General features: G+C 46.8%; 1 protein-coding gene across 2 annotated transcripts in view; it reads left to right on the plus strand.

The window, feature by feature from the left end:
* Positions 1-177: 177 nt before the first annotated feature.
* Positions 178-25340, plus strand: part of CDC45 (cell division cycle 45) — a 34357-nt gene continuing 9194 nt past the window's right edge. The window contains exons 1-13 of one of the 2 annotated variants that reach the window (XM_032398564.1): positions 328-435; positions 561-620; positions 1412-1504; positions 2624-2761; positions 3736-3882; positions 9779-9834; positions 11627-11675; positions 13014-13075; positions 14953-15003; positions 16378-16497; positions 17968-18099; positions 18338-18436; positions 19014-19175. In XM_032398564.1, the coding sequence (XP_032254455.1) occupies positions 385-435; positions 561-620; positions 1412-1504; positions 2624-2761; positions 3736-3882; positions 9779-9834; positions 11627-11675; positions 13014-13075; positions 14953-15003; positions 16378-16497; positions 17968-18099; positions 18338-18436; positions 19014-19175 (1220 nt within the window). In that variant the 5' untranslated portion in view covers positions 328-384. Of the gene's footprint in view, positions 436-560; positions 621-1411; positions 1505-2623; positions 2762-3735; positions 3883-9778; positions 9835-11626; positions 11676-13013; positions 13076-14952; positions 15004-16377; positions 16498-17967; positions 18100-18337; positions 18437-19013; positions 19176-25340 lie in introns of both variants that reach the window. The other variant, XM_032398565.1, reaches the window with a different exon arrangement.

Genomic DNA, 25340 nt, shown 5'->3' on the forward strand with positions numbered 1-25340 from the left:
AAGTGAATTTAATTTATGGCGAGGTTTCTTTTTCCTGGAGTTCCCAGTGGGAGGCAATAGGCTTCTCTTCCCAAACTAAAGATGTCCACCAAGTGTTGGATTTGTGGGTAAATGGGAGTCAGGATTGAAATGGGCGACCGTGCTTGCGTCCTGCCTGTGGATGACGCTCCTCTAGGAGCGGGCCTGACTTTTCCAGCCAGAATGGCCGAGTGCTAGTGCCCGCCTCCAATGTGACCCAATCAGAAGGAGGGAAAGGCTGGGAACTAAGTAGCGATTGGTTGGATCCTGGGCCAATCGGAAGAGTCCTGATTTGGCGGGAGTGTTGACCGCCGCAGCAGCTCTTGGAATCTCTGCCCTAGCTCTCGGGGTCCGGCCGCCGTGGCCATGTTCGTGTCCGATTTCCGCAAGGAGTTCTACGAGGTGGTCCAGAGCCAGGTGACCCTTTTCTTGGACCTCGTGGCCTTGTCGGGGGGAAGGGATGAGAGGGAGCGGCCGTGGGAGGGCACCAGGGGCCAGTGTTCGGGTCTCTGCCTTCAACAGGCCCGCTCTTCTCCCGACAGAGGGTTCTTCTCTTCGTGGCCTCGGACGTGGACGCTCTGTGCGCTTGCAAGATCCTTCAGGTGAGCCTTGCGTACTTTGGAAGGGAAGGGCCGGGGCGAAAGGTGAGGATGCAAGCGGGGCCCCAGGAGGAGTTGGGTGCGGTGGGCTGGGAGTCGGGGCTGGAGGTGAGGAGCAGAGAAGGGAACCGCCCCTCTCCCCACCCCGCATGGTGAGAGCGCAAGCTACCTTAGTGGCTGGAGCAGAGGAAAGCTGGGGAGGGGCACTCTGAGAGGTCGTCTCGCTGGCAGGAGCATTGGGTGGGTTAAAGAAGTATTCGGCAAAAGACAGGGATACTAGTTAGTATTTTTGCAATAACCTGGGCCAAAAAAATGGTTGCATTGGAAAGACCCTTAGACCTGGATGGAGTGGCTTCGCAAGTGTGGGGTTTCAGACAGACGAGTCTGTGACAACTGAGGGCACAGTGGTGTCATAAGCAATACCGGAAATTCAGATTCCTTCGTCTATTAGGGAAGATCACTGGTTCTGTTTTGAATATAATGCAATGTTTACATGACCTTTGTTCAGGCCCTTGGGTCAGGAACCACTTCTCAGAAGACCTAGAAATAAGATCAGCTCCCCCCTTCTTCCCCGCCGATGTTTTCCTTTGGTAATTTTTAAAAATTAGGCAAAGTTGACAGAATGATACAGTGAACAGTCATATCACCATAACCTAGTTTTTCCCATTAACGTTTCACCATTCTTACTTTATCACATGTCATTCGTTTCTCAATCCATCTTTTTTTTTAAAGTGCATTTCAAAGTAAATTGTAAATGTCCTAAATTTGATAGGTTTGAAATTAATCTCTCTCAGGCCCTGTTCCAGTGCGATCACGTGCAGTATACCCTGGTTCCAGTTTCTGGGTGGCAAGAACTTGAAACTGCATTTCTTGAGCATAAAGAACAGGTATGAAAGAAGTATTTTAGAATAATTAGTCTTATTTTATTCAGTTGCAATTTCTTAATACTTAGTATTCTTTCTATGTCCACAATACGTTGCATGTATGTTTAAGTATCAGCTATATTAGACAGCATGGAAGGAAAAAATGAGCTATACAGGGTGACTTACCCTCAAGTTGTAGAGACAAAATTGACAACCAAAATAAAGATAGTGAATGTGAACACCCTCTAACTTTGAATTTGTGTTGCGGACACTTCATTGTAAGGTGCTTAGAGCTTAGCAGTTAGTTTTTGATATGGCCTAGTTACAATTATGTTAGACTACACCACTATTATACATTCTCTCTCCAAGAAAAAGTATCCCAGTTTCCAAATGTTAATCCCGGAATATATCTTCTCCCTTTGCAATTTAAACAGTAGAGGCCAGGACTTCTAGTACCTCTGCATGGGGCTATATTGAGAGATGGGACATTTTAGATCCCACAGGGTAGGGCTGGAGTAGGGAAGAGGGTTTTGGGGGGTCTGGGGCCACATTTAGGACTGTATAGCAGAGATAAATCCTTGCCTGGAGCTCCTGTCATCACGGAAGGAGCGTACCGGTGCCAACTTGGTATTTATAAGGAAGGGATTCTCTATAGTGATAGGACGTAATAAGACTTAATTTAATATTATGTTCCCGTTAAGTATGGGCTGCCCAAGACTTGCTACAAATTTAAACCTGTATAATGCTGTTAGTACAGAGAGACAGCACAGTCCTGTAGGGGACTGAGATCTGAAGAGGCTCTATTATGCATTTGAAGTCTTGGTCTGCTGCTCGTCAGCTTCTTGGCCCTTTGCATGAGACTGAGTCATGCTGAACCTCCACGTGCTGTCTCTGCAAAGCATAGACAGCCACAGGGCCAGCCATGGGCCTGTCTCATGGTGTCATCATGGAAAGGAAAGAGCCTGTGGAGTATAAGCACTAACACAGGCCAGCGCTTGCCATTTTTGGAGCCTCTCACTGTCGGGGCCTTGTCTGGTGTCAGGGGCTCGATGTGTCTCAGTAGAAGGACTCAGGGGCCTAGTATGTTGAAGTGAAGGACCTCCTCAAGGCACTTACTTCACAATGTCTCTCTCTTTTTTCCAGTTCCGTTATTTTATCCTCATAAACTGTGGAGCTAACGTAGACCTATTGGATATCCTTCAGCCTGATGAAGATGCCATATTTTTTGTGTGTGACACCCACAGGCCAGTCAATGTCGTGAATGTATACAATGATGCCCAGGTAACTCAGCCTTTGGGGCCCATGTCTTCCCTGAGTTCTCCTGTCCATCTTTCTGTACCTCTTATGCCATGGACAACATCGCACCTGATGTTCTAAGCAAGGCATGTATCCACCTCCGCTACGGGAGTTGGAACAGCCTGAGGGCAAGAACCTAGTCTTGCTTATCCCTGGTGAGAAACATGGTGCCTAAGTCTTGGAGGCGCTCAGAATACATTTTGGAATTCACTTAACCTGGGAAGTGTAGGGACCAGAACCCTGCACTGAGCCTGCCCTCAGAGCTCAGGCCCAGTTGGCATCATTGAATAAAAGGATCTAGAGGCATTAGCCCTATGAGTGGGGCTAGCACTCTCCCTGCCCATCCGAAGGGTGGTGTGAGGACCAGAAGACGATAGTGTAAGGGGCCACTGTTAGCCTAAAATGGCCATGCTGTGCTTCCTCCTTGAACTCCAGTAGCAAGCATGGAGCCTGGCACAGGGCAGCCACCTAACCATTCTCTGAGTTGACCCCCCTGCCAACCCTCCCACCATGTTATCAAACTGTTGGCCCTAAAGTTCTCTCTCTAAGCGAAATCAGCTTGGAACTGCTTTTAGAGACAGCAGTATTATTCACTTAGGTGTCACACATCTTCATGTCTTCTGTCAGAGTCCAAGTTGTGGGATATTCATTTTGTTTGTGTGGTGTGTGGCATAAGAGGGAGCTTTTTTGCTCAGACTTAAGTGACTATGGATACTTTTTAAATTTTTGGAATTTTTGCATATCATGCAGTACAACTCCAGTGCCTCAGTGAGTGGAAAGGAAAACAAGAAAATGCTTGAGAAGTCTGAAATTCTTCTCTCAAACAGGAGACCCTTTGTACAGAAAACTGAACGAGTCAGCTCATTGAGAAATAAGATTCTGCAAGAGAAAAACATGTGGTGGAAAATTTTCTGTCAATGAGAGAGGAGAGTCTTGATTGCTTTTTGTTTTAATCGTAGATCAAACTACTCATTAAACAAGATGATGACCTTGAAGTTCCTGCCTATGATGATATCTTCAGAGATGAAGAAGAGGATGAAGAGCATTCAGGAAGTGAAAGTGACAATGGGTCAGAGCCTTCTGAGAAGCGCACACGGTTGGAAGAGGTGGGTTTGGGCTTCCCCACAGTCTTGAGGGACTTGTTGTTCCCAGAGGTCAGAGCTCAGACTGGAGCCTGTGGGGCCCAGGGTTAGCTGGGATTCAGCAGGCATGGGCTGTTGACCCTGGGCTCTGCCATCCCCTGGCTGTGTGGCCTCAGGCAGGTTACTGAACTTCTCTGAGCTTTGACATCCTTCTCTGTACTGTAGAATTTTGTCATAGGAGATGAAACTTAGGATGGCTCCGCTCTTCGCTTAGAGAGCATACATTTTTAAAAAGTGATACAGAGGGGTGGCTGAGTGGCTCAGTCGGTTAAGCGTCCTACTCTTCGTTTTGGCTCAGGTTATGATCTCAGGACCCACCCTGCGTCAGGCTCCACACTCAGCACAGAGTCTGCTCAAGATTCTCTCTCCCTCTCCTTTCCACTCTGCTCTTCCCCCTGCTCTCTCCCTCTTTCTCTCTAAAATAAATAAAAATAAAGTCTTAAAATAAAAGAGCAATACAGAGAAACAATAAATAGCATCGGCTCCCTTCCCCCCTTTCTCAAGACTCGCTCTCTGCAGTCACCATGGAGGAACAACATGGGTCTGTGGCTCTCAGCCAGGCTCAGTCCCCCATGGTCACTCCAGGGGAAGCATCTTGTGTGCAAAGGTAAGAGTGGTTTCAGCCTTGTGAGTTTTGGATCTGAGGTTCTTGCCCAATCTGGGGCCTGGCCAACAGGAAGTGGCCTGGCCAACAGGAAGTGGCCTACCCAATGCAGTGGCTTCTGCTACATGGAAAATTAAAGGTGGCAGGTGGTTGTTCCTTTAACAGGAGGGCCATGTTTATTCTAGTGTTCAGTGTTGTGGAAGAAGCTGATGCCCTTTGGCTCCCAATCCTTGGTGTGCGTGCTGAAATTTGCCTCTGAAATGTTTTGGGGTCTTCCCTTCATCCTTGGCCTGACGTTTTCCAATAAGGTGCTTTAGCAGAGCTCTTTTGAGCCATTTTGGGGACATTCAGGACATTCTGTCCATCTAGGGGGCATGTCCTACAAAGGTAGGAATGTTTTCTCATTGTCTTCCCTGCCTTTGACCAGTCCCTTCTCTAGAGTTTTGGGTGGTCTGATCAAGAACCTCAGGCACATTCTTAGATTCTCTTTCCTCTTGTCCAACTCTTTATCTGCTCCACTCTCTAGCCAACTTCTGGTCTTCATCTTCTAATCTTTGATTTCTAAGAGCTCTTTTTTTGTTATCTGATGCTCCTTTTTTTAATAGCATTTTTTTATCTATTAATGAGCTGCTTTCCATCGGGCCCCAAATATCAGTATCTGGTGGGATTTTCTCTGGGAACATTCATGTTCTGCAGATTAGGGTCTTGGAATTCTCCATCCTGACTGATAAGTATATTTCAGCACCTAATACGTACCGGGTATCGATTAGGCTCTAGGGTCCCCAGGGGAGAACAAAGTCCTGCCTTCACAAAGCTTCCTTTCCAGTGGGTCAGACATATGGAATGTGTAAATGAGCACAGTTCAAGGATGGTTTCAGGTGGAGAGCTGTGTCGAATGAGGAAAACTAAAGCAAGGTAAGGGGCTAGAGAGGGAATGGGCTGCTTTTATGAATGTGGCCGTGGACACTTGACCTGATTGAGGAAGGGAAGAGCCAGGAAGATCCTTAGGATCTTCTCTGCATCCAGTGCAGAGTGTCCACAGATGCAAGGGCTCTGTGGGGGGAACAGGCAAGCGAGAACTGACCAGCGGGTTTGGCAGTAAAGAGAATGTCGATTGTTCATGATGAGATGTCAGAACATGTCAGAGCTTCCATTAACATTTTTAGTGCATCTATTTGGAATCTGAGTTTGTGAATGCTTTCTATAATACTCATAAAATATACATAATTTCCCACCGGCTTTTTTTTTCTTGTAGAAGTTTTATAATTTTAGTGTTTTTTTTTTTAATTATTTAAATTCAATTTAGTTAACATATACTGTATTATTAGTTTCAGGGGTAGAATTTAGTGATTCATCATTTGCATATAACCCCCAGTGCTCATTACTTCAAGCGCCCTCCTTAATGCCCATCACCCAGTTACCCCATTCCCCACCCACCTCCCCTCCAGCAACCCTCAGTTTGTTTCCTAGAGATCAGCGTCTCTTATGGTTTGCCTCCCTCTCTATTTTCATCTTATTTTATTTTTCCTTCCCTTCCCCTATGTTCATCTGTTTTATTTCTTAAATTCCACATATGAGTGAAATTGTATGGCATTTGTCTTTGACTGACTTATTTTGCTTAGCATAATACCCTCTAGTTCCATCCACATCATTGCAAAATGGCAAAATTTCATTCTTTTTGATGGTTGAGTAATAATTCCATTGTGTGTGTATATATATATTTACATATATATATATCTTACATCTCCTTTATGCATTTATCTGTCGATGGACGTCTGGGCTCTTTGCATATTTTGGCTATTTTGGACATAGCTGCTATAAACATTGGGATGTAGATGCCCCTTCGAATCACTATATTTGAATCCTTTGGATAAATACCTAGTAGTGCAATTGTTGGGTCGTAGGGTAGCTCTATTTTTAACTTTTTGAGGAACCTCCATATGTTTTCCAGAGTTTTTATTCTGATATTTTTCTAACGTATACAACACTTAAAAAGATAGTACAGTGAATACCCATATACATTTCATCGGGATTCAGCAATTTTTCACATTTTCCACGCTTTTGCCAGTTTGCCTTCTTTCTATATATGCTTTTTTTTTTTTTGCTAGTTCATTTGAGAATAAGTTGCAGACACCATGATGCTCCCTGACAAATTCTTCCATATCCATCTCCTAAGAACATTCTCCTCTATAAACACAGTACCATTATCATACATAAGAAATTGGTAATGTCATCTAGTCAACCCATATTTCAATTTCTTTAATTGTCCCCAAAATAGATTTTATAGCTGTTTTTGTGTACAGGGTTGGCACATTTGCATTTAGCTATTCTCTTAATTGTCTTTTAACCTAGACCAGGACCCCATCTCTTTTTTTTTCTGTTTTGTTTTGAATGACATTGGAGGCCAGTCCAGTTTTCTAGTATTTATCACTTGTTCATGGAAAACTTTTACTTGCTCCCCTAACTTTGCATTTGCTGTCGTCCAAGTTTAGGCCTACATACCTGATTTTAATAAAAGTTAACACTTTTTTTTTTTAAGATTTTATTTATTTGAGAGAGGGAGGGAGAGCAAAAAGGGAGAGTGAGAGTGAGAAGCAGACTCCCCGCTGAGCAGAGAGCCCGATGTGGGACTCGATCCCAGGACCCTGAGATCATGACCTTAGCTGAAGCCACCCAGGTGCCCAAAAGTTAACACTTTGGAGAATACTTCAAATGTAATTAAATCTGTATGATTTGTAAATACACTTGTATCCAAGATATATTCTCAGAAATATTTTTATTGATACGGGTGCATACTCAAAGAGATTTAGAGAAAACAGACTATAAATATAGAAATCTTAGCTTCCTTTACTTCCCTTACTCTCCTCTATTTATAATGTAAGTTTCTTAAAAATAGACTCTGTACATTTAGATTCACACTATACAGTGGGATAAATTTTGCTTCAACAACAGAACATGATTATAAAACTCAAGAGGATAAGGGAAGCCTATTATATTTACCCAGTTTCTACTCAGTATGTTCTTTCTTCCATCCTGATATTCCAGGGTTTTTTCTTTTGTCATTTTCTTTCTGTTTTTAGAAATGCCTTTAATTTAACCTTTTTTTTTTTTTTTTTTAGAGGAAATCTGCTGGCAGTAAATTCACATAGTTTTCCTTTTTCTGAGAATTTCTTGATTTTTCTCTTCTTTCCTGAAAGATATTTTCCCTCTGTGTGGGATTCAGAGTTAACAGTTCTTTTTTGTCCGCACTTGAAAATGTTACACTCCTTCTTCTGGCCTCTGTGGTTTCTAGTGAGAAATCTGCTGCCATTCAGATTGTTTTATCCTACAGGTAAGACATCATTTTTCTTTTGCTCTTTTTGAGATTTAAAAAAATTGGGGGCTCTAATGGTCAGAAGTTTAATTACGATGTGTTTTGGTGTGGATTTCTTTGGGTTTAACCTATTGGGATTCAGTCAGCTTTTTGAATCTGTAGGTTTCTCTCCCTTGCCAAATTTTGAGCCGTATTTCTTCATTTCAGCCATTATTTCTTCAAGTGTGTTTTCAGCCAATCCTCTTTCTCCTCTCCTTCCAGTACACCAGTGACATGCAGGGTAGGTTTTTTATTGTAGGCTCACATGTTACTGAGGTTCTGTTTGTTTTTCCAGTCTGTTTTCCCTCTCTTGATCAGACTTGGATAATTTCTATCATTGTCTTTGCTGGTTCTTTCCTCTGTTCCTCCATTCTGCTCTTGAGCCCAACCACTGAGTTTCTATGTCAGTTATTGTACTTTACAGTTGTAAATTTCTCTTTGTTTCTTCTCTATTTTTCTACTTATTTGAGAAAGCTTCCTTTTTTTTTCATGTGTTTCAGCTGTTTCTAATTGCCCATTGAGGCATTTTTGTGGTGGCTGCTTTAAAATCTTTGTCAGATAATTCTAACATCTTTGTTATCTTGGTGTTGGCATTTATGGGTTTCCTTTTTTTTGTGTTTAGTTGAGATCTTCCTGGTTCCTGTGGTATGATGAGTGCTTTTCACATGAAACCTGGACATTTTTATATTATGTTTTGAGATTCTGGGTCTTATATACGCCTTCTGTTTTATCTGCTTTCTCTGACATCACTCTGGCAAAGGAGGGGGCGGGCAGCATGGTCCCTTTATAGCCAGGTGGAGGTAGAAGTTCAAGGTTCCCTACTTGACCTCCATTAGCCAGTGAAAGGAGTGGCTCTCTGTTACCACTGGGCAAGGAAGGTCCAGGCTCCCTACTTGGCCGCCTCTGATACCACCCCATTGAGCATGTTGGGAGGTGTTGCAAGTGAAAGGTGGAGGTTTTACATTACAGCTGGGAGGTGTTCACCAGGGTGGGAGTCTGGCCTCCCACTTGGTCTTTGCTGGGTGTGTAGGGGTGGGGCCACACTGTTTTTGGTGGTGGTGGCTAGAGTAGACCAATTATTGTCTAAAAGTTTTCTGTCTTTCAAGGCTGCTTCTCTGGGTCCTTGGCTTTTGTTGGGGATTTTTTCCTCTGTGCCTGTTGGTGTTTCCAGGTTGCCGGCTTCTTCAGCTTTAAGTCTGGGATATATAAGCCAAAACGAAAACCCAGGGAACTCATCTGCATGTCAGTCCTCAGGTCCTAGGATCCCCAGCTGGTTGGCTTTTCTCTCTACCTTCCAGAGTCTTATTTTGTTTTTTTTATATATATCGACAGGGTTTTCAGATATATTTAGTGGATATATAGGGAGAATTAGATGGAAAATTTCCATCTTTCTGGAAGCAGAAGTCTTGGGACCATAGATCTGTAAACCCGCCATACTACCTCATGCCTTTCCTGTGAGAACTAAAGGGATTGTGCCTATAAAATTAGAATAGTGGCTGGCACGTGGAGGGACATAGGAAATATTAGTGTTTATTAATCTGGTGGGGAAGCCAGTACGAAGTGACGATGCGCTTATCCTGGATCACACAGTGGTGGGGGCAATGGAAGACTGGACTGGACAGGTGGAGCGCATGGATGGTGTAGCCAGAGCAGGCACTGGGGAAGCATCTGCTCCCGTCCACAATCTGGTGTCCTTAGTGCCAGAGGGGTCCTGGCCATTCCCCACCTCAGTTCCGCCCTCCTCCAGGACCAGCCTGAGCTCAGGACATGGGAATGAATGACCCATGTTTTCCCTGGTGGGTTCCGTGCCCAGTGGTTTCTGCCTCATCAGAACCTTCTCGGGCTACAGGGATAAATTCCTGGCTTCTTTGTTCAACCCTTTGTTCTCTTTGTCCCCACCTCAGGAGATAGTGGCACAAACCATGAAGAGGAGGCAGCGAAGAGAGTGGGAGGCCCGGAGGTGAGTATGCACTTCAAGCAATACCCTGTGCCACGGAGCCCGCAATCCCTGTGGGATACCTCTGTTTTCCATGGGGCCCGGATACATTTTTTTTTTTCCATTTGAGGAGAATTCATTTAGTTTAGAAACTTCAGGGTCGGTGGCTCCAGGAGTGAGCATGTGGCCCCTGCATTGGAGAAGAGCTCTGGGTCCCCTCTGTATCACCCTGTGGTCTCATGAGTGGCAGGACTGGGCCCAGAGGTCACCCAAATACATGCTGTTAGGGGTGAGAGCCCCTTGTCTTTTATTTTTGTAGTTTTCCAGATGCACTTTTATTTGTAAGTTCTTTATAAATGAGATAGATGCTAATTGTGTAAAGGTTTTCATAGAAAAAAAGTGTGTGAAAAGGAAACCGAATTATTCATAATTCCTCTCCATATTGCAAATTTAAAAAGTAAAGTACTCTAGGGGCGCATGGGTGGCTCAGTTGGTTGAGCATCCAACTCTTGGTTTCGGCTCAGGTCATGATCTCACGGTCATGGATCAAGCCCTGCATCTGGTTCTGTGCTTGGTAGGAGTCTGCTTCAGATTCTCTCTCCCTCTCCCTCCTACTCACTCTTTCTCAAATGAATAAATGAAATCTTAAAAAAAAAAAAAAGTGAAATGCTTAAAAAAAAAAAAAATGGGCTCCTGGGTGGCTCGGTTGTTGGGTGTCTGCCTTCGGCTCGGGTCATGATCTCTGGGTCCTGGGATCGAGCCCCGCATCGGGCTCCCTGCTCGGCGGGGAGCCTGCTTCTCCCTCTTCCCCCTGCCTGTGCTCTCTCTCACTATCTCTGTCTCTCTCTCTTGAATAAATAAAATCTTTATTTTTTTTTTTTAAGAATTCATTTATTTATTTGACAGAGAGAGACACAGCGAGAGAGGGAACACAAGCAGGGGGAGTGGGAGAGGGAGAAGCAGGCTTCCTGCTGAGCAGAGCCTAATGCAGGGCTCCATCCCAGGACCCTGGGATCATGACCTGAGCCGAAGGCAGACGCTTAACAACTGAGCCACCCAGGCACCCCGAATAAATACAATCTTTAAAAAAAAAAAAACAACTGGAAAGGTTAGTGTAGCTTGAGGTGACCATGCAACAGTGCTGTTGAGCTGAGAATTCCTTGCTGGATCCAGTCCTTGAAGGTCTCAGCTGTTCCAGCTGAGGGTGTTGTGCTCAGCCACCCCCTCATGGAAGGACAATGAAATACCATTTTGGGAAGTATAAGGAAAGAAAAATGAATATAATCCACATTCACCGATTGGAAGAGATTCTGACTTTGGATCAGTCTTCCTGGGGTATCCATACTTGTGCATATTTTATATGATCATAATAGGCACCTAATTTTGCATTTTTCACTTAATATATAACCATTTTTGATAGTTCCAAATAATCTGCACTGTGCTTACTTGGCCAGTTCTCTTCTTTTTTGAACTAGAGTTTACTTCCAGTATTTTGCCATGACAAGTAGAGCTGCAGTGAACAACCTTGTACACACAGTGCTTTCTTTCTTGTCCCTTTGAACTGTTGTCTTAGGATAATTTCTTAGAAGTGGGATTCTGGGACTGTTCTATGCCGTTTTATGTCTTTTATTGCCACAAGCCTTTTATGTCAACATTACTCCCTTCCCTGCCCTGTACACGTACACTCTGTGAAAGAGTCCTTAAGTGGATGACTTAATCTGTCTCTCTCTGAGTACTGTCAAGTTTTAGCATTTTCCAAATGTTGGTCTTCCTTACACTGCTTCCTGTTGAGGACCTGCCTTTTATGTCGTTACAGAAGAGACATCCTCTTTGACTATGAACAGTATGAATATCACGGGACGTCGGTACGTACGGATAGGTGTACTTCACCATAGAGTTCTGGTTCTAGGGGTCAGTGTCCTAAAACATGAGGAGGAATGAGCATAGGTTTTAGAACCATGAAAGCCTGGTTTGAATCTGCGCCCCACAACTTCCACTGTGTGACCTAGGGCAGATGGGGCAGCCTCTCTGAGACTTAAGCTTCTCCTCCGTAAAAGGAAGAGAACTACCCTCATTTCCAAGGCAGTTCTTAGGCTGGTCCTGTACACCCAATAGGTGCCCAAAGGACAGCAGCTATTATTTTTGTTCATCATCAAAAATACAGAACAAGTCTGTTTCAGTCTCTGTGCAAGAAGATAAAGCTCTAGAATTACAGAGGCCCATCACTGTGTGTTACGGAACAGAATTTCACATGGGAAACAGGTGTTGACTCTGGTAGTGTTGAGCAGAGCTCAGGACTTTAAGGAGCCCTAGAAAATAAGTTTCCAGTAAAACATCATGTGTTTAGTACTAGCATTTGGCCCTGGGACCTTGAACTCTGAACACCATATTTCCAGTATCCCTTTTACTGTCAAGGTCCCATCATCCTTTGAAGGATCGTCTTTTGCCCTCTCTGCTCTGCCCCAGGACATGGAAAATTCTAAGCAGTGGGTGAGGCGGGTGGGGAGGCAGATGCCTGGCTCCCACCAGATTTGTGGACCATTCCCTTGGAAATCCTCTCTGGTGGGCAGCCCAGTGTCACACAGCTAGTGGGACTTTAGAGTCTTCTGGTCAGGCACCGATCCCCCTTGTTGTCTCCTACCAAAACCCAGACTCTGCTCACAGGGAGCTAGATGCTTCTGTCTGCAGACAGGCCTATTAGAAAGATCTTCCTCACAGAGGTCCTGAGGCATCCTCCCTCTTTAATGTCCAGGTAATGGGAACCAAGGCCCTGCCTCACCCAGCCTTCCTGGGAGTGTGTGTGTGTAAGGCCACCAGCCAGCTGGGAAGAGCATGTGGACATAGGCCCCAACCTCCTGGCTTCAGTGCCTCCCCACGTATCACCGAGGCACCCGGTGAGATGTATAGAGGCTCTAGCACAGTGCTGTACCCAGATGTTCTCCCTTGCCTGATGAAGTGTGCACACAGGAATGACTAGTTAGCAGAGGAGACCGTGCAAGTCACTTGAGTTACTCTGTCTTCTTCCCTCATTTTGGCCTTCCCTATCCACCCATGCTTCCTTCCTAGCTGGGAAGACCTTCAGTCTGAAGGGGCTTGGCTGGGATCCTAGACAGCTCAGGTCTGGCCCAGCTGTGCAGCCCAGCCCCCCCCCCCCTTCCGTGAGCACAGCTGCCTTGGACCTCAGGCTTCTTTCTTTCTTGCAGTCAGCCATGGTGATGTTCGACTTGGCGTGGATGATGTCCAAGGACTTGAATGATATGCTGTGGTATGTAGGCCCCATCAAGACCAGTGCTGTGTAGAGCTTCCTTCTCCAAGTAGCTCTGTCCTCCCACAGTGAGAACAGGCTCTGGAGGAAGACATCACTGTGCGGTTCCCACCAGGAATATCGGATACAGCCCATTTCCAGGAATTTGCATACCTCTGGTTTTCTTTCTATGAGACTCTTGGCTGCATACGAACTCCTGGGGGAAATGGGAGGGAGCACTGTTGGGTGCAGAGGGTCAAGGGTGGGGCCTGACTACAGCTCTGCCCTTCCCACCCTACCACTCAGCTTTGCTGCCTGGTAAATTTGGGTAACAGAAGGAGCATGAGATTTGAACAAGACAGCCTTTGCTAGGCATCTTTGCACCCCTGACATACGGTGAAATCTGGTACAGGAATACCCATTAGCCCACCTCTGAGTTTGCTACATGGGCCGTAAGCACAAGTGCTCAACACAACCTAGGTTGGTTTAGAAACTAAAACCAGGGTCTGAGCAAAGAAAGTCGAGATCTGGCCTGCTCCACCCCCTCAGCCCTCTGCTCCAGTCCTGGTTTTCTCCTCCAGGAGATAAGGAGAAATCTCCCGGCCCTGAGCCCACGGTGGGAATTGTAATGGTCTTTGCTGAATCAGGGTTTTAGGACAGCCCGGGCCTGGGGCAGGACCGAGGCACTGGCCACACCTAAGCCCAGGGGTGCTCTGTACTCACCCTGAGCTGGTGCCCAGCTGTGGGCCCACTTGTCATCCTTGGACACCTGGCTCAGCTCTTTTTGCCTCAGGTCCTCCTCCATGGTGTGGACTGACAATCCCATACCCTGGCACAGGGGCCAGCTTGTGCATCAAGAGATCTTGCAGTAAGGTCAGGTGGGAGCCCTGTGCTGTGTCCTGTAGCCACAGCATGTGACTGCCACGTCGGCATTGGGGAGCCTTTGGTGAGCACCTGCTGTATGCTCAGGTGCCCACTCACGACAGCCCACTCACAACAAGCACCCCCAGTTTAGCATTGATGTCAGAATATGCCCCTGTGAAATGTCTCCAGAAAACTCCAGAAACAGCACAAGGACAAATGCAAAATAACCTGGTACAAAATGTATGCGTGGAAAGGTTGGAAGGAGGAAGGGTGGGTCGGGGAAGACATAGCAGGGTGGCATTTTTTTAAGAGGACCCTCTGAGGAGGGGCTCACTGCACTGAGAGATATGGTGCTTAGACACCCTGCCCCCAGGCGAACCTTCCAGGGCCTCCCCTGCCTCACTTGCACCCAGCATCTCTGGCTATTCTCGGCTCTGGCCCCAGAGGAGGGTCTTGAAGGACGCGGCCTGGGGACTGACCCAGGGTACACACCTGAGGTCCTGGTCCCTCCTGCCATGGGCTGGCCGTGACCCAGGTCAAGCCAACCTGGGTCTCCATTATCATCTCATGCACAACAGATGAGCTAAGAGACAGGACCTTGGAAGGCTCTTAAGAGGCCTAAATGCTGTTACTCTGTGTGCCATCATTTCAAGACAGGGAGACATGGGCGTGATGAGGTCTGCTGTGCTGCAGGGCACATTGCAGAGGGGGCAGGTGGCACGAGGGGCTCGGAGGTAGAATGACACGCCAGGACCCACCAGTGCCTGAATATGGGGTCTGCTGTAGTCCCACTCCAGCAGGATGAGGGTGGAGAGTGGTGGGGTCAGCCAGGACACAGCGACAGCGTCAGACCTGCCGTCCTTGCCCTGGGAGATCTCCCTCCTGGGTCCCGCAAGCTCCCACGGCAGTGACACTGTGCTGGGAGCCCAGAGTTGGCCCTGTGACCTTTTTACCCTGCAGAGGAGAGACTGCCTGTCCGACGGTGGGCCTGGGCTGGATGCTCCTATGAGCTTTGTTGCTCTCTTCTCTTCCAGGTGGGCCATCGTTGGACTAACAGACCAGTGGGTACAAGACAAGATCACCCAGTAAGGATGTGCTCCCTCGGGCTGTCCGAGATTGGCCTGTGCTATGGCCATGTGCATGGCCTGGCTGCAGCCCCAGTTTGCAGTGGGAAGATGGGTGGCAGAGCCCTGTTGAGGAGAGAGCTGGCCTTGGGCCTAGGTCCTCGTCACTGAGGAAGGGCTTAGGACTAGGACCTGTGGTGGAGTGGTGTGTGGCCTGGTGTGGATGCTTTGTCCACCCTCGGGGAGCCCAGCAGATGGAGCCAGAGGTGAGAGGAGGGAGCTCGGTCTCCTGGCTCTCCATATGCCCTTGCACAGGGCTGGGAGGAGGAGGTGAGGGCCCCAGGAATCCTGCCAGGGAGGGTGGATGTGATCTCAAAGGCAGGGGAAGGCTGGCAAGGACAGCCAGGAGGACTGACATGGAGCCGAATCCTCTTTTGCCTCTCGGTGGGCAGGCTTTGGTGCTCCCTGTCAACCCTGATGGAGAGCTGAAGGGCTACCCCAGAATGTAGACACTGGGGAGGCATGGGGTACCGGCACCCCCTCTCATCCCCATTCTGGTGGCCATCAGGTGGGAACTCCAAGGGAATCAACAGGGATCCATACCCTAACCCTGTCCAAGGGCACCCTAGCCTGTCACCTGGCACAGCTTCTGTGCATACTGGACTCCTTGTGCAGTTTGCAGAGGCCCCTGTGCCCCCATTTCCTGCCTCTCCCATCCCACTCTGCCCACCTGAGTCCTGCGGTATAGCCCAGGGACCAGGAGGGTTCTGAGTCTCACAGGCCTGGACACATTGCTGGGCCTTGCTCCCCCTTCTGTGTTAAGGATGGCATGGGGTATGTGCAGTGACGGGCACCATCCTTGACCTGTGGCAGCCCCTCAGGTGAGGCTCCACTCTCACTGTTCTGCTCAGTGGCCACCTGCAGGTGGACCTGGACTGGGGTTCTGCCCTCCCCTGCTGTGCTCCGGAGCACTTCCTGTGCAGGATCCACACCTTCTGCTGGGATTACTGACACTATGTGATCTGTCCACTTGACCGTGGCTGGTAGACGGGGCCATGGCCTCCACAGTGCCCGCCCTTAGGAGGCCTCAAAAAAGTAAGGACAGCTGCCGCCCAGAGGAGACTGCAAAGGGGACAGGGACACAGCCAGAGCCCACCCCTCCCAGCTCTGTCGCCTCACACCCCCGGCCGCCAGGCCCTGGTGCTAGGGCCACACTTGGCTTCTCCACAGTGGTGGTGGAGCTCCGTCAGTCCTGGCAGGAACAGCCCGTGTGGTGGGCCAGCCCCTGAGCCTGGGAGGGGGGGCCCCACCCCCCAAGGGAAGGAGGGAAGCCGCGTGGCCGGCTGTGAGAGAGGAAGGCGCCCACCTAGGCGGCTGACGGGGCTTTCTTTCCAGGATGAAGTACGTGACCGACGTTGGCGTCCTGCAGCGCCACGTGTCCCGGCACAACCACCGGAATGAGGACGAGGAGAACGCCCTCTCTGTGGACTGTACGCGGATCTCCTTCGAGTATGAGTATCCTTGCAGCTCAGGCCTCAGTTTTGCTCAGCAGTGCACCCGTTTGCTGTGTCACGGGTCTGTGGGCCCAGCCCACGTCCCCCTGTGGGTAGTGTGGATTATGCTGCTAGGGCTGCCACGAGAGAGGGGCACTGGTGTGCCCTCCAGGCTGGGCAGAGTACCAGGGACTGGGGAGCAGCCTCTGTCCTGGCTTTTCTGTGGGGCTTTGGCTCCTAAATGCCAGTGCTGGGCGGCTTGGGAGCATCATCTATTTATTTAGGGCTCATTTTGGGCCCGGTGTGTGTGGGCAGGTGCATATGCAGGGCAGGTGGTTTAGCAATGAGTACAGACTCTTGCCAAGCCAATCAGGAAGAAGTAAGCCAGCAGATGATCACAGAGCATAAATGTTTCCTGAGAAGAAGGTAGGGGATTGATAGAATAACCAGGGGCTTGTTGGGTGGCAGTGCTCAGGAAAGACCTCTGGGAGGCCACGTCTCAGACTGAGACTTAGCCATACTCCATGGGAGGGAGGACAGCCTGGGTCAAGGCTTTGGCTGTGCAAAGGCCCTGAGGTAAGCTTGAAGAAGTGGCTGGAAAAATGGGTGAGGTCTGAGGGTCAGAGAGCCTAGGGCAGTGGGAGGTTGAGGGGGTTGGGTAGTTCAGTTCTTTGTGCTTAAAAGGTCCCTGGGCTGCTGGTTGTTGGGGAGACAGACTGTGGGAGCCCAGGCGCAGGGCATGGCTGGGGCTTGGCGGCTTCAGTGGTGAGAAGTGATGGCAGGGATGATGCTGCCCTGTGCCTGCTGCGATGGATGGGGACCAATAAACATGGGTTTAGACAGTCCAAGTAGGAGGTGGCCATGACATGTCTAGGAAGAGGTGCCAGATGTGAGGCAGCCGAGCTCGCAGGAAGGGGGACCCACCAGGACCTGACATAGCGACGTCTGGGGATCAGGGCCCAGCCATCAGGAGGGGTAGCACAGGGCATCAGATGCTGGCAGAGCCAGCCGGGCCTCCTGCCGAGACCCTTGGAGTAGGAGACGAGAGGCATGCAGGGGACAGGACTATCCTCACACACAGCCTCCCTCGCAGCCCCACCAGCAGTAAACAGCCTGTTTGGGGTGAGGATGGGCTTTGCTCAGGGGGTCCAGGCAGAGGGACGGGTGTGGGGGAGGGCCGAGCTAGTTGTAGCATGCAGGGAGCAGATGGGATGACAGCCTGGAGGCCATGAGGACTCTTCTGTGTTACCACAGTACATAGACTCTCAGAACCCCTCCGCCTCAGTTTCCCTGTCAGTCCAAGGGGGATAATGGTGTATGCGCACCCCCTTACAAGCTCTCTCTATGGGTCAAATTAAGCTAAGAAAGTCAAAGAACGCCAGGTTACCCATGTGATAAGTGGCTGTGCAGGCAGGCTGTCCTGGGACGGGTGGGGCCACGCACTGTGAGCTGTGGGGTGCCACCCAGCCACAGCCTCCTTGACTGGCCGCAGCCTCCGCCTGGCGCTCTACCAACACTGGTCCCTCCATGACAGCCTGTGTAACACGTGCTACACCGCGGCCCGGTTCAAGCTTTGGTCTGTGCACGGGCAGAAGCGGCTCCAGGAGTTCCTCGCCGACGTGGGGTGAGTGACCCCCTCGGCCCCCAAGGGAAAGGTCCCTCCCCTTCCTTGTGACCGATATCCAGCGGCTACCTGTTTCTACCAGAAGCGCCTCACCTGGAGACCCCAGGATATCATCCGAATATCATCCCTTGTTTGCATGTGCTGGGTCCCCTCAGGGTGCTTTTTGTGCTGCTGGTGTTTAGTGATCTCCCATCTGAAGCCAGGTCGCCTGTGTAACCAGTGCTTGTCATCTTTCCAGCCTCCCCTTGAAACAGGTGAAGCAGAAGTTCCAGTCCATGGACATCTCCTTGAAGGAGAATTTGCGGGAGATGATCGAAGAGTCTGCAAATAAATTTGGGTAAACATGTTTTTCTGGATTAAGCTTCGTTCAGGCTTCAGCTTTAGCCACACTGCTAAAATAATGCAAAAACAAGAATGCACAAATGAGTGTGACCTGTCTAGCCTTTCCCAAAGTTTTGAGTTCTCTTTGGGTTAAAAGTAGGTCCAGGGCTAGAGAAGTCCAGGTCCTTAAATCCTGGGGCTGAGGTGCAGACCTCTAGTTTGACCTGGTCTGTCCTTCACTGAACACAGGAAATGGCCCTGGGAAGGGCCTACTGGGGCCAAGTTCAGGCAAGCTCTGCCTAGAGCGTTCTGTGCCTGCTCCTAGCATCCTGGGACGTGGGAGGGGGCCACACACATATCCCTGCTTACCCCCCAGCCAGTGGAACAGCTTTGGACAAGGCACTCAGTGCCCTGGGTTACAGTGCTGGGATGTCAGGTCTTCTGACCCCCTGCATTCTGGGACCAGCATAGTCTTGCCATGAGCATTAGCAGGGGTCAGGGAGGGACAGTAGTACATCGCCTGGCCTGGCAGTGAGAGCTCACCCACAACTTGAGAGTAGGGATGACAGTCGTGTTGCTTCCTCCCACTGCAGGATGAAGGACATGCGTGTGCAGACTTTCAGCATTCACTTTGGGTTCAAGCATAAGTTCCTGGCCAGCGATGTGGTCTTTGCCACCATGTCGCTGATGGAGAGTCCCGAGAAGGACGGCTCAGGGACCGATAACTTCATCCAGGCTCTGGACAGTCTCTCCAGGTACTGGGTGTGGCTGTGGGCTGCTGTCCCCTCCCCCCCCCAACAAGCCACGTCTGGCCCTCAACCTAACACTCTTCAGGGAGGCAGGTCACAGGGACCCCAGGGTGTGGTGGTAACTGTGTCCTGCAGAAACTGAATCACAGTTCACCAGAACTAGGGGTCCATGTGACACATTTCCTATCTATCTTCAGTGTGTGTCATTTCCTCTTGAGTCCTTTTAATCTTCTTTCTTTTTGATTTAAAAAAATTTTTTTTCACCTCCTTTTCCCTCTTCAGTCATTATTTGTGACGTTTATTCATCCCTGTGTTTTTTCTAATTTAATCTTCATTTATCAATTATTTTCCTTTTATTTCTAATTTTTTCTTATCTCATTCCCTGAGATGTCTTGTTTTATTATTATTATTTTTTAAAGTCTCTTAGCTTGCTTTGAAATAGAACAATACAATGTTGACCTTTTGGGGACATATCTTTCTAGACTACTTTCGTTGTCGATAGAGATGCTCTTCTGCTCCTTAGTCCCTTTTTTCTGATAGTAACTTTGAGAGGATTTGACCTTGGTCCATTGCTCGTTTTTGTGTGTGAATTTCACTTCCCTGACTTTTTCAGAGGAGGCATGACTCAGACAGCTTTTCTAACTTCAGAGAATTGCCACTCTGTCCCTTTTGTGCGGTATTAAAAAATGTAGGGGTCTGCTCTCTGGGGGTTCCTGGCCCTGTTCCCTAGCATACTTTTTTTAAGTAGCTTTACTGAGCTATAATTCATACACTATAATTTGCCCATTTAAAGTGTACAATTCAATGGCTTTTAGTATGTTTACAAGGTTGTGAAATATCACCACTACCTAATTTTAGAACATTTTCATTGCCTCAGAAAGAAACCCTGTTCCCCTTAGCCATCGCCTCCCAAATCCCCCATCTCTCCCAACCCCAGACAACCACCAATCGACTTTCTGTCTTCATAGATTTGCTATTTTGGACATTTCATATAAATGGAATCAGACAATACGTGGTCCTTTATAGTGATAAATTTGAGGCTTCTTTCCCTTGAGGGAAAGGGAAATATTCTCAAGGTTCCTCAAGCTTCATCCATGATGCAACATGAAGGAGTTTCTTTCCTCTTTATTGCAAATAAGATTCTCTTGTCTGGACATATACCATATTTTATTCATCCAATGATGACTTAACAGATATTTGGTAGTTTCTGCCTTTTGACTGTTATGAATAATGCTGCCATAAATACACATAGATGCATTGTGTGTCCATATGTTTTCGTTGCTCTTGGGTATATGCTTAGGAGTGGAATTGCTGGGTCATATGATGAGTCTGTTTAACCTTTTGAATAACAGCGAGACTGTTTTCCAAAGTGACTGCATCTTTTTTTTTTTTTGACAGAGAGAGACACAGTGAGAGAGGGAACACAAGCAGGGGGAGTGGGAGAGGGAGAAGCAGGCTCCCCGCAGAGCAGGGAGCCTGATGCGGGGCTCGATCCCAGGACCCTGGGATCATGACCTGAGCCGAAGGCAGACGCTTTAACGACTGAGCCACCCAGGCACCCCATGACTGCATCATTTTACATTCCCATCAACAGTGTATGAGAGTTTGAATTTCTCCACATCCTCAACAATGCTTGTTATTGTCGGTCTTTTTCATTGACAGCCATCCTGGTGTGAAGTGGTATGAAGTGGTGTGAAGTGGGAGCTCGTGGTTTTCATCTGCATTTCCCTCATGGCTTAATGATATTAAATAGCTTTTCATGTGCTTATTGGCCATTTGTAGGTCTCATTTGGAGAATTGTCTATTCAAGCCCTTTGTCCATTTTTAAATTGAGTTGTCTTTTTATTATTGAGTTAAAAGAATTGCTTCATATATTCTAAATACAAATCCCTTATCAAACATATGATTTGCAAGTAGTTCCTCCCATCCTGTGGGTTATCTTTTCAATTTTCTTGATGCTATTCTTTGAAGCCCAAATTTTTGTTTTTGTTTTTTATTAACATACTATGTATTTGTTTCAGGGGCACAGGTCTGTGATTCATCAGTCTTACACAATTCACATCGCTCACCATAGCACATACCCTCCCCAGTGTCCATCACCCAGCCACTCCATCCCTCCCCACCCCTCCAGCAACCCTCAGTTTGTTTCATGAGATTAAGAGTCTCTTAGGGTTTGTCTCCCTCTCTGGTTTCATCTTGTTTCATTTTTCCCTCCCTTCCCCTATGATCCTCTGTCTTGTTTCTCAAATTCCTCATATCAGTGAGATCATATGATAATTGCCTTTCTCTGATTGACTTATTTCGCTTAGCATAATACCCTCTAGTTCCATCCACATTGTTGCAAATGGCAAGATTTCATTTTTTTGATGGCTGCATAATATTCCATTGTATATATATACCACATCTTCTTTATCCATTCATCTGTTGATGGACATCTAGGCTCTTTCCATAGTTTGGCTATAGCATAATACCCTCTAGTTCCATCCACGTCATTGCAAATGGCAAGATTTCATTTTTTTTTACGGAAGCCCAAGTTTTTAATCTCGATCATGTCCAAGTTATCTTTATTCTTTCATTTCTTATGGTTTTGATGTCATATCTAAGAAGCATTTAAGAGTTTTATAGTTTGGGCCTTTACATTAGATATGATTCATTTGAAGTAAATTTTTGTGTCTGGTGCAAGGAACAGGTTCAGCTTAATTCTTCTGCATGTGGACATCCAAGTTGTTCTAACACCATTTGTTGAAAAGACTTCTTTCCCCCACGGAATCATTTTGGCACCCATGTTGAAAATCAAAATTGTGGGAATTTATTTCCAGACTCTCAACTATGTTCCATCAATTGGTATATCTACCCTTGTGGCAATACCACACTGTTTTGATTACCATTGCTTTATAGCAAGTTTTAATTATTCTGTGTTCCTTGAATTTCCATATGCATTTTAGGATCAGCTTGTCAATTTCTGCAAAGAAGTCAGATTGCATTGAACCTATAGATAAATTTGGGGAGTATTGCTGTCTTAACAATATTAAATCTTCCAGTCCATGAACATGGGCTATTTTCCCATTAACTCAGATCCTCTTTAATTTCTCTCAACAATGTTTTATAGTTTTTAGAGAATGAACTCTTCTTGTACTTCCGTGTTAAATTTATTCTTAAATATTTTATTCTTTTTGATGCTCTTGTAAATGGACTTGCTTTCTTAATTTTATTTTTGCCTGCTCATTGCTATTGCATAGAAATACAGTTGATCTTTGTATATTGATCTTTATCCTGCAACATTACTGAATTTGTTTAATAGCTCTAATAGTGTTTTAGTGTATTCCTTGGGATTTCATGTATACAAGATTATGTTATCTGCAAATAGAAATGGTTTTACTTCTTCCTTTCCAGTCTAGCTGCTAGAACCTCCACTACTAACCCAGTGCATTTTTATCTATACCTTCTTTTTCCCTTTTTATATTGTCTCTGTCTTACTCAATTTTTATTCCATTCTCAGCACTTTTTCCTCACTGTGGAAAGGAGCCCTGGCTGGCCAGGTGGGACACTGGAGCTAGACTGCTCTGGCCCCCTCATCTTTACCATGGTCCCTTGCACTGTACCACAGCTCCTTGCATTCACCTACTCTTGGACAGGGCAAAACTCTCACTTTGGGCTGCTGTTTCCCAGTTGCCTGGAGTTTTTCATCGTTCTTAGATCTTGCTGCTTCTCAGCTCCCTCCCACGCTGACTCCAGTGATACACCAGTCTTGTGGCTAGTTGGTGGTCTGTTCCCCCTGCTTATATTTATTTTGGGGTCTGTAGTGTCCCTTTATTCTCTTGTTTTGTTGTGAGAATCCTAGATTTTTGGTTTGCAATGTGGTTGCTCTACGTATGTTTATCTAGAAATTTGAGGAAATGCCATAACTATAATATCAACTGTTGCTGCCCTCATCCCAGAGTTGATGGAGCAGTTTTAGACATTGTCTACTGACTTCTTGCTATGACAGGACATTTATTCCTCTTTTGTGCTCCTCCCCCTCCTGTGGGTACAGTTATGCCACTATTTGTAGCTCCTTTGTAACTGTAACATACTTACACCTTGTTCTATCACCATTGTCTCTTGTCCCCCTACTTTGTAAGAAAAAGATATTAGCATTCTTACTTTTCTCTTTCCCCATACCTTTCACTTTGTGAAATTTATGCTTTTACATTTTCATGGTTAATAACACTTAATCTTGGGTTAGAGAATAAAATGCAAGTCATCTCATCCTTGGCTATAGATAGAGTCTAGAAGATGAAAATCAATAGTGTTACTTTGTTGTGTTAATAAAATAGTCACTCATGTGCAGTGATTACCTTACTTTCTGGTACTGCTCTTTGCTTTTCCTGGAGATCTTAATTGCCTTCTTTATCATATCCAGTTTTTTTCCAGCTCTCCTTCCAGGAGGTATTCCGAGTCCCTTTTGTCTGGGAAAGCCTGGGGTTCTGTCTTCTGACACTAGCCTGGACCTGCAGTTCTCTATGCCTGTTGTTTGCTGCCACCACTGATGGCCCTTGACTGTGCCCTGGATTAGAGCCAGTGTTTCTTAGGATCCTTATCTTTGGTTTTTTCACTCTTTCATTTTGTTAGAGCACAATTCCCAAGTAACTTTTAAAGAAAGAGCACATGTGAAATAAACGTTCTTAGTTCTTGCATATCCGACAATATCTTCGTTCTGCCCTCATCTGGTTCCTGGTATAGCTTATTTACAATTCAATGCTGAAGGTAATTTCCTGTTGAATGTGGATTCCATTGCTCCCCTGTCTTCTAGCAGCAAGTATTGCTAATTGAAATCTGAGCCATCTTGGTTCTTGTTTCTTTGTAAATGCACTCCCATCCCACCTAAAGAAGCTTGCAGGATTTTTTCTTTTCTTTTCAGTGTTCTGTGATTTCATTGTGTTGTGTCTAGGGTGGATTTTGCTTCATGGATTGTACTGGCTTCTCAGGCGAGCCCTTTCCATCCAAAGCCCCAGATTTTTCAGCTTAAGAATGCTTTTGTACTATTTCTTTATTACTCCTTCCACACATACATCGGTGTTTTTTATTCTTTCTTTCCTGGCTTCCTGGAACAATACTGTGTCTCTGATTTGTGCCTTATGTTTTCCATGTCTGTCTTGTTACTGATGCGAAGGAAGCTTCTTGACTTTATTCTCTAGTCTTTGAGTGAATTTTTAATTTTTTTGCAGTCACTTTACTTTCCACAAATACTTCAGTTTCTGATTGTTCCTTTCTCATGGCATCCTGTTAGTGGTTTACGAATTTCTTAGTTGCCCAGTCTCTTTGAAGATATTAATTAGAGTTCAATTTAAGTTTTCTTTTGTTCTCCAAATCATCTCTGTTTCATCTAGGGTCATTTTTTCAGGGCACAGGAATTTCCCAAATGTCTGGTGGTCCTTACTTTCAAAAGGGGGGCTGTGGAAGCCTGGTGAGGCCCTGGGTCTTGGAGCATAGCCTGCTGGCTACAAGGCATTGCTTCATCTTGGTGGGTGGGGAGCCAGTATGACACTTTGGGACTCTTAACTTCTGGATACACTTCTCCACAGAGAGTTCATTTTAATGTATTTAGAGGAGAACCCTCCTTTCTTGGGGAGGATAAAAATCCACCCATCAATGGCGGGGGGGGGGGTCCCTGGTCCTCCGTTTGGGCCTTGCCCTGGCCCCTCCTCTGTCAGAGTCCTCTGGGTACTTTCCAGGACCTGCTGGGCAGTGTCTTCCCTCTGTTGGCTTTCAGTTTCCTGTCTTCTGATGCCAGGCACCCCTCTCCATCTTTTATACTGGTCACTGTGGGTTTATACATGTTTTAATCATTTCTTTCTTTCTTTCTTTCTTTTTCTTTCTTTCTTTCTTTTTTTTTTTTTTTTTTTTTAAAGATTTTATTTATTTATTTGAGAGAGAGAATGAGAGACAGAGAGCATGAGAGGCAGGAGGGTCAGAGGGAGAAGCCGAGACTCCCTGCCGAGCAGGGAGCCCGATGCGGGACTCGATCCCGGGACTCCAGGATCATGACCTGAGCCGAAGGCAGTCGCTTAACCAACTGAGCCACCCAGGCGCCCTTTCTTTCTTTCTTTCTTTCTTTTTCTTTCTTTCTTTCTTTCTTTTTCTTCTTTCTTTTTAGAGAGAGAGCATGAGCGGGGGGGGGGGGGGGGGCAA

The sequence above is a fragment of the Phoca vitulina genome, unplaced genomic scaffold (assembly GCF_004348235.1).
Source record: "Phoca vitulina isolate PV1807 unplaced genomic scaffold, GSC_HSeal_1.0 scaffold117, whole genome shotgun sequence".
NCBI lineage: Eukaryota > Metazoa > Chordata > Mammalia > Carnivora > Phocidae > Phoca > Phoca vitulina.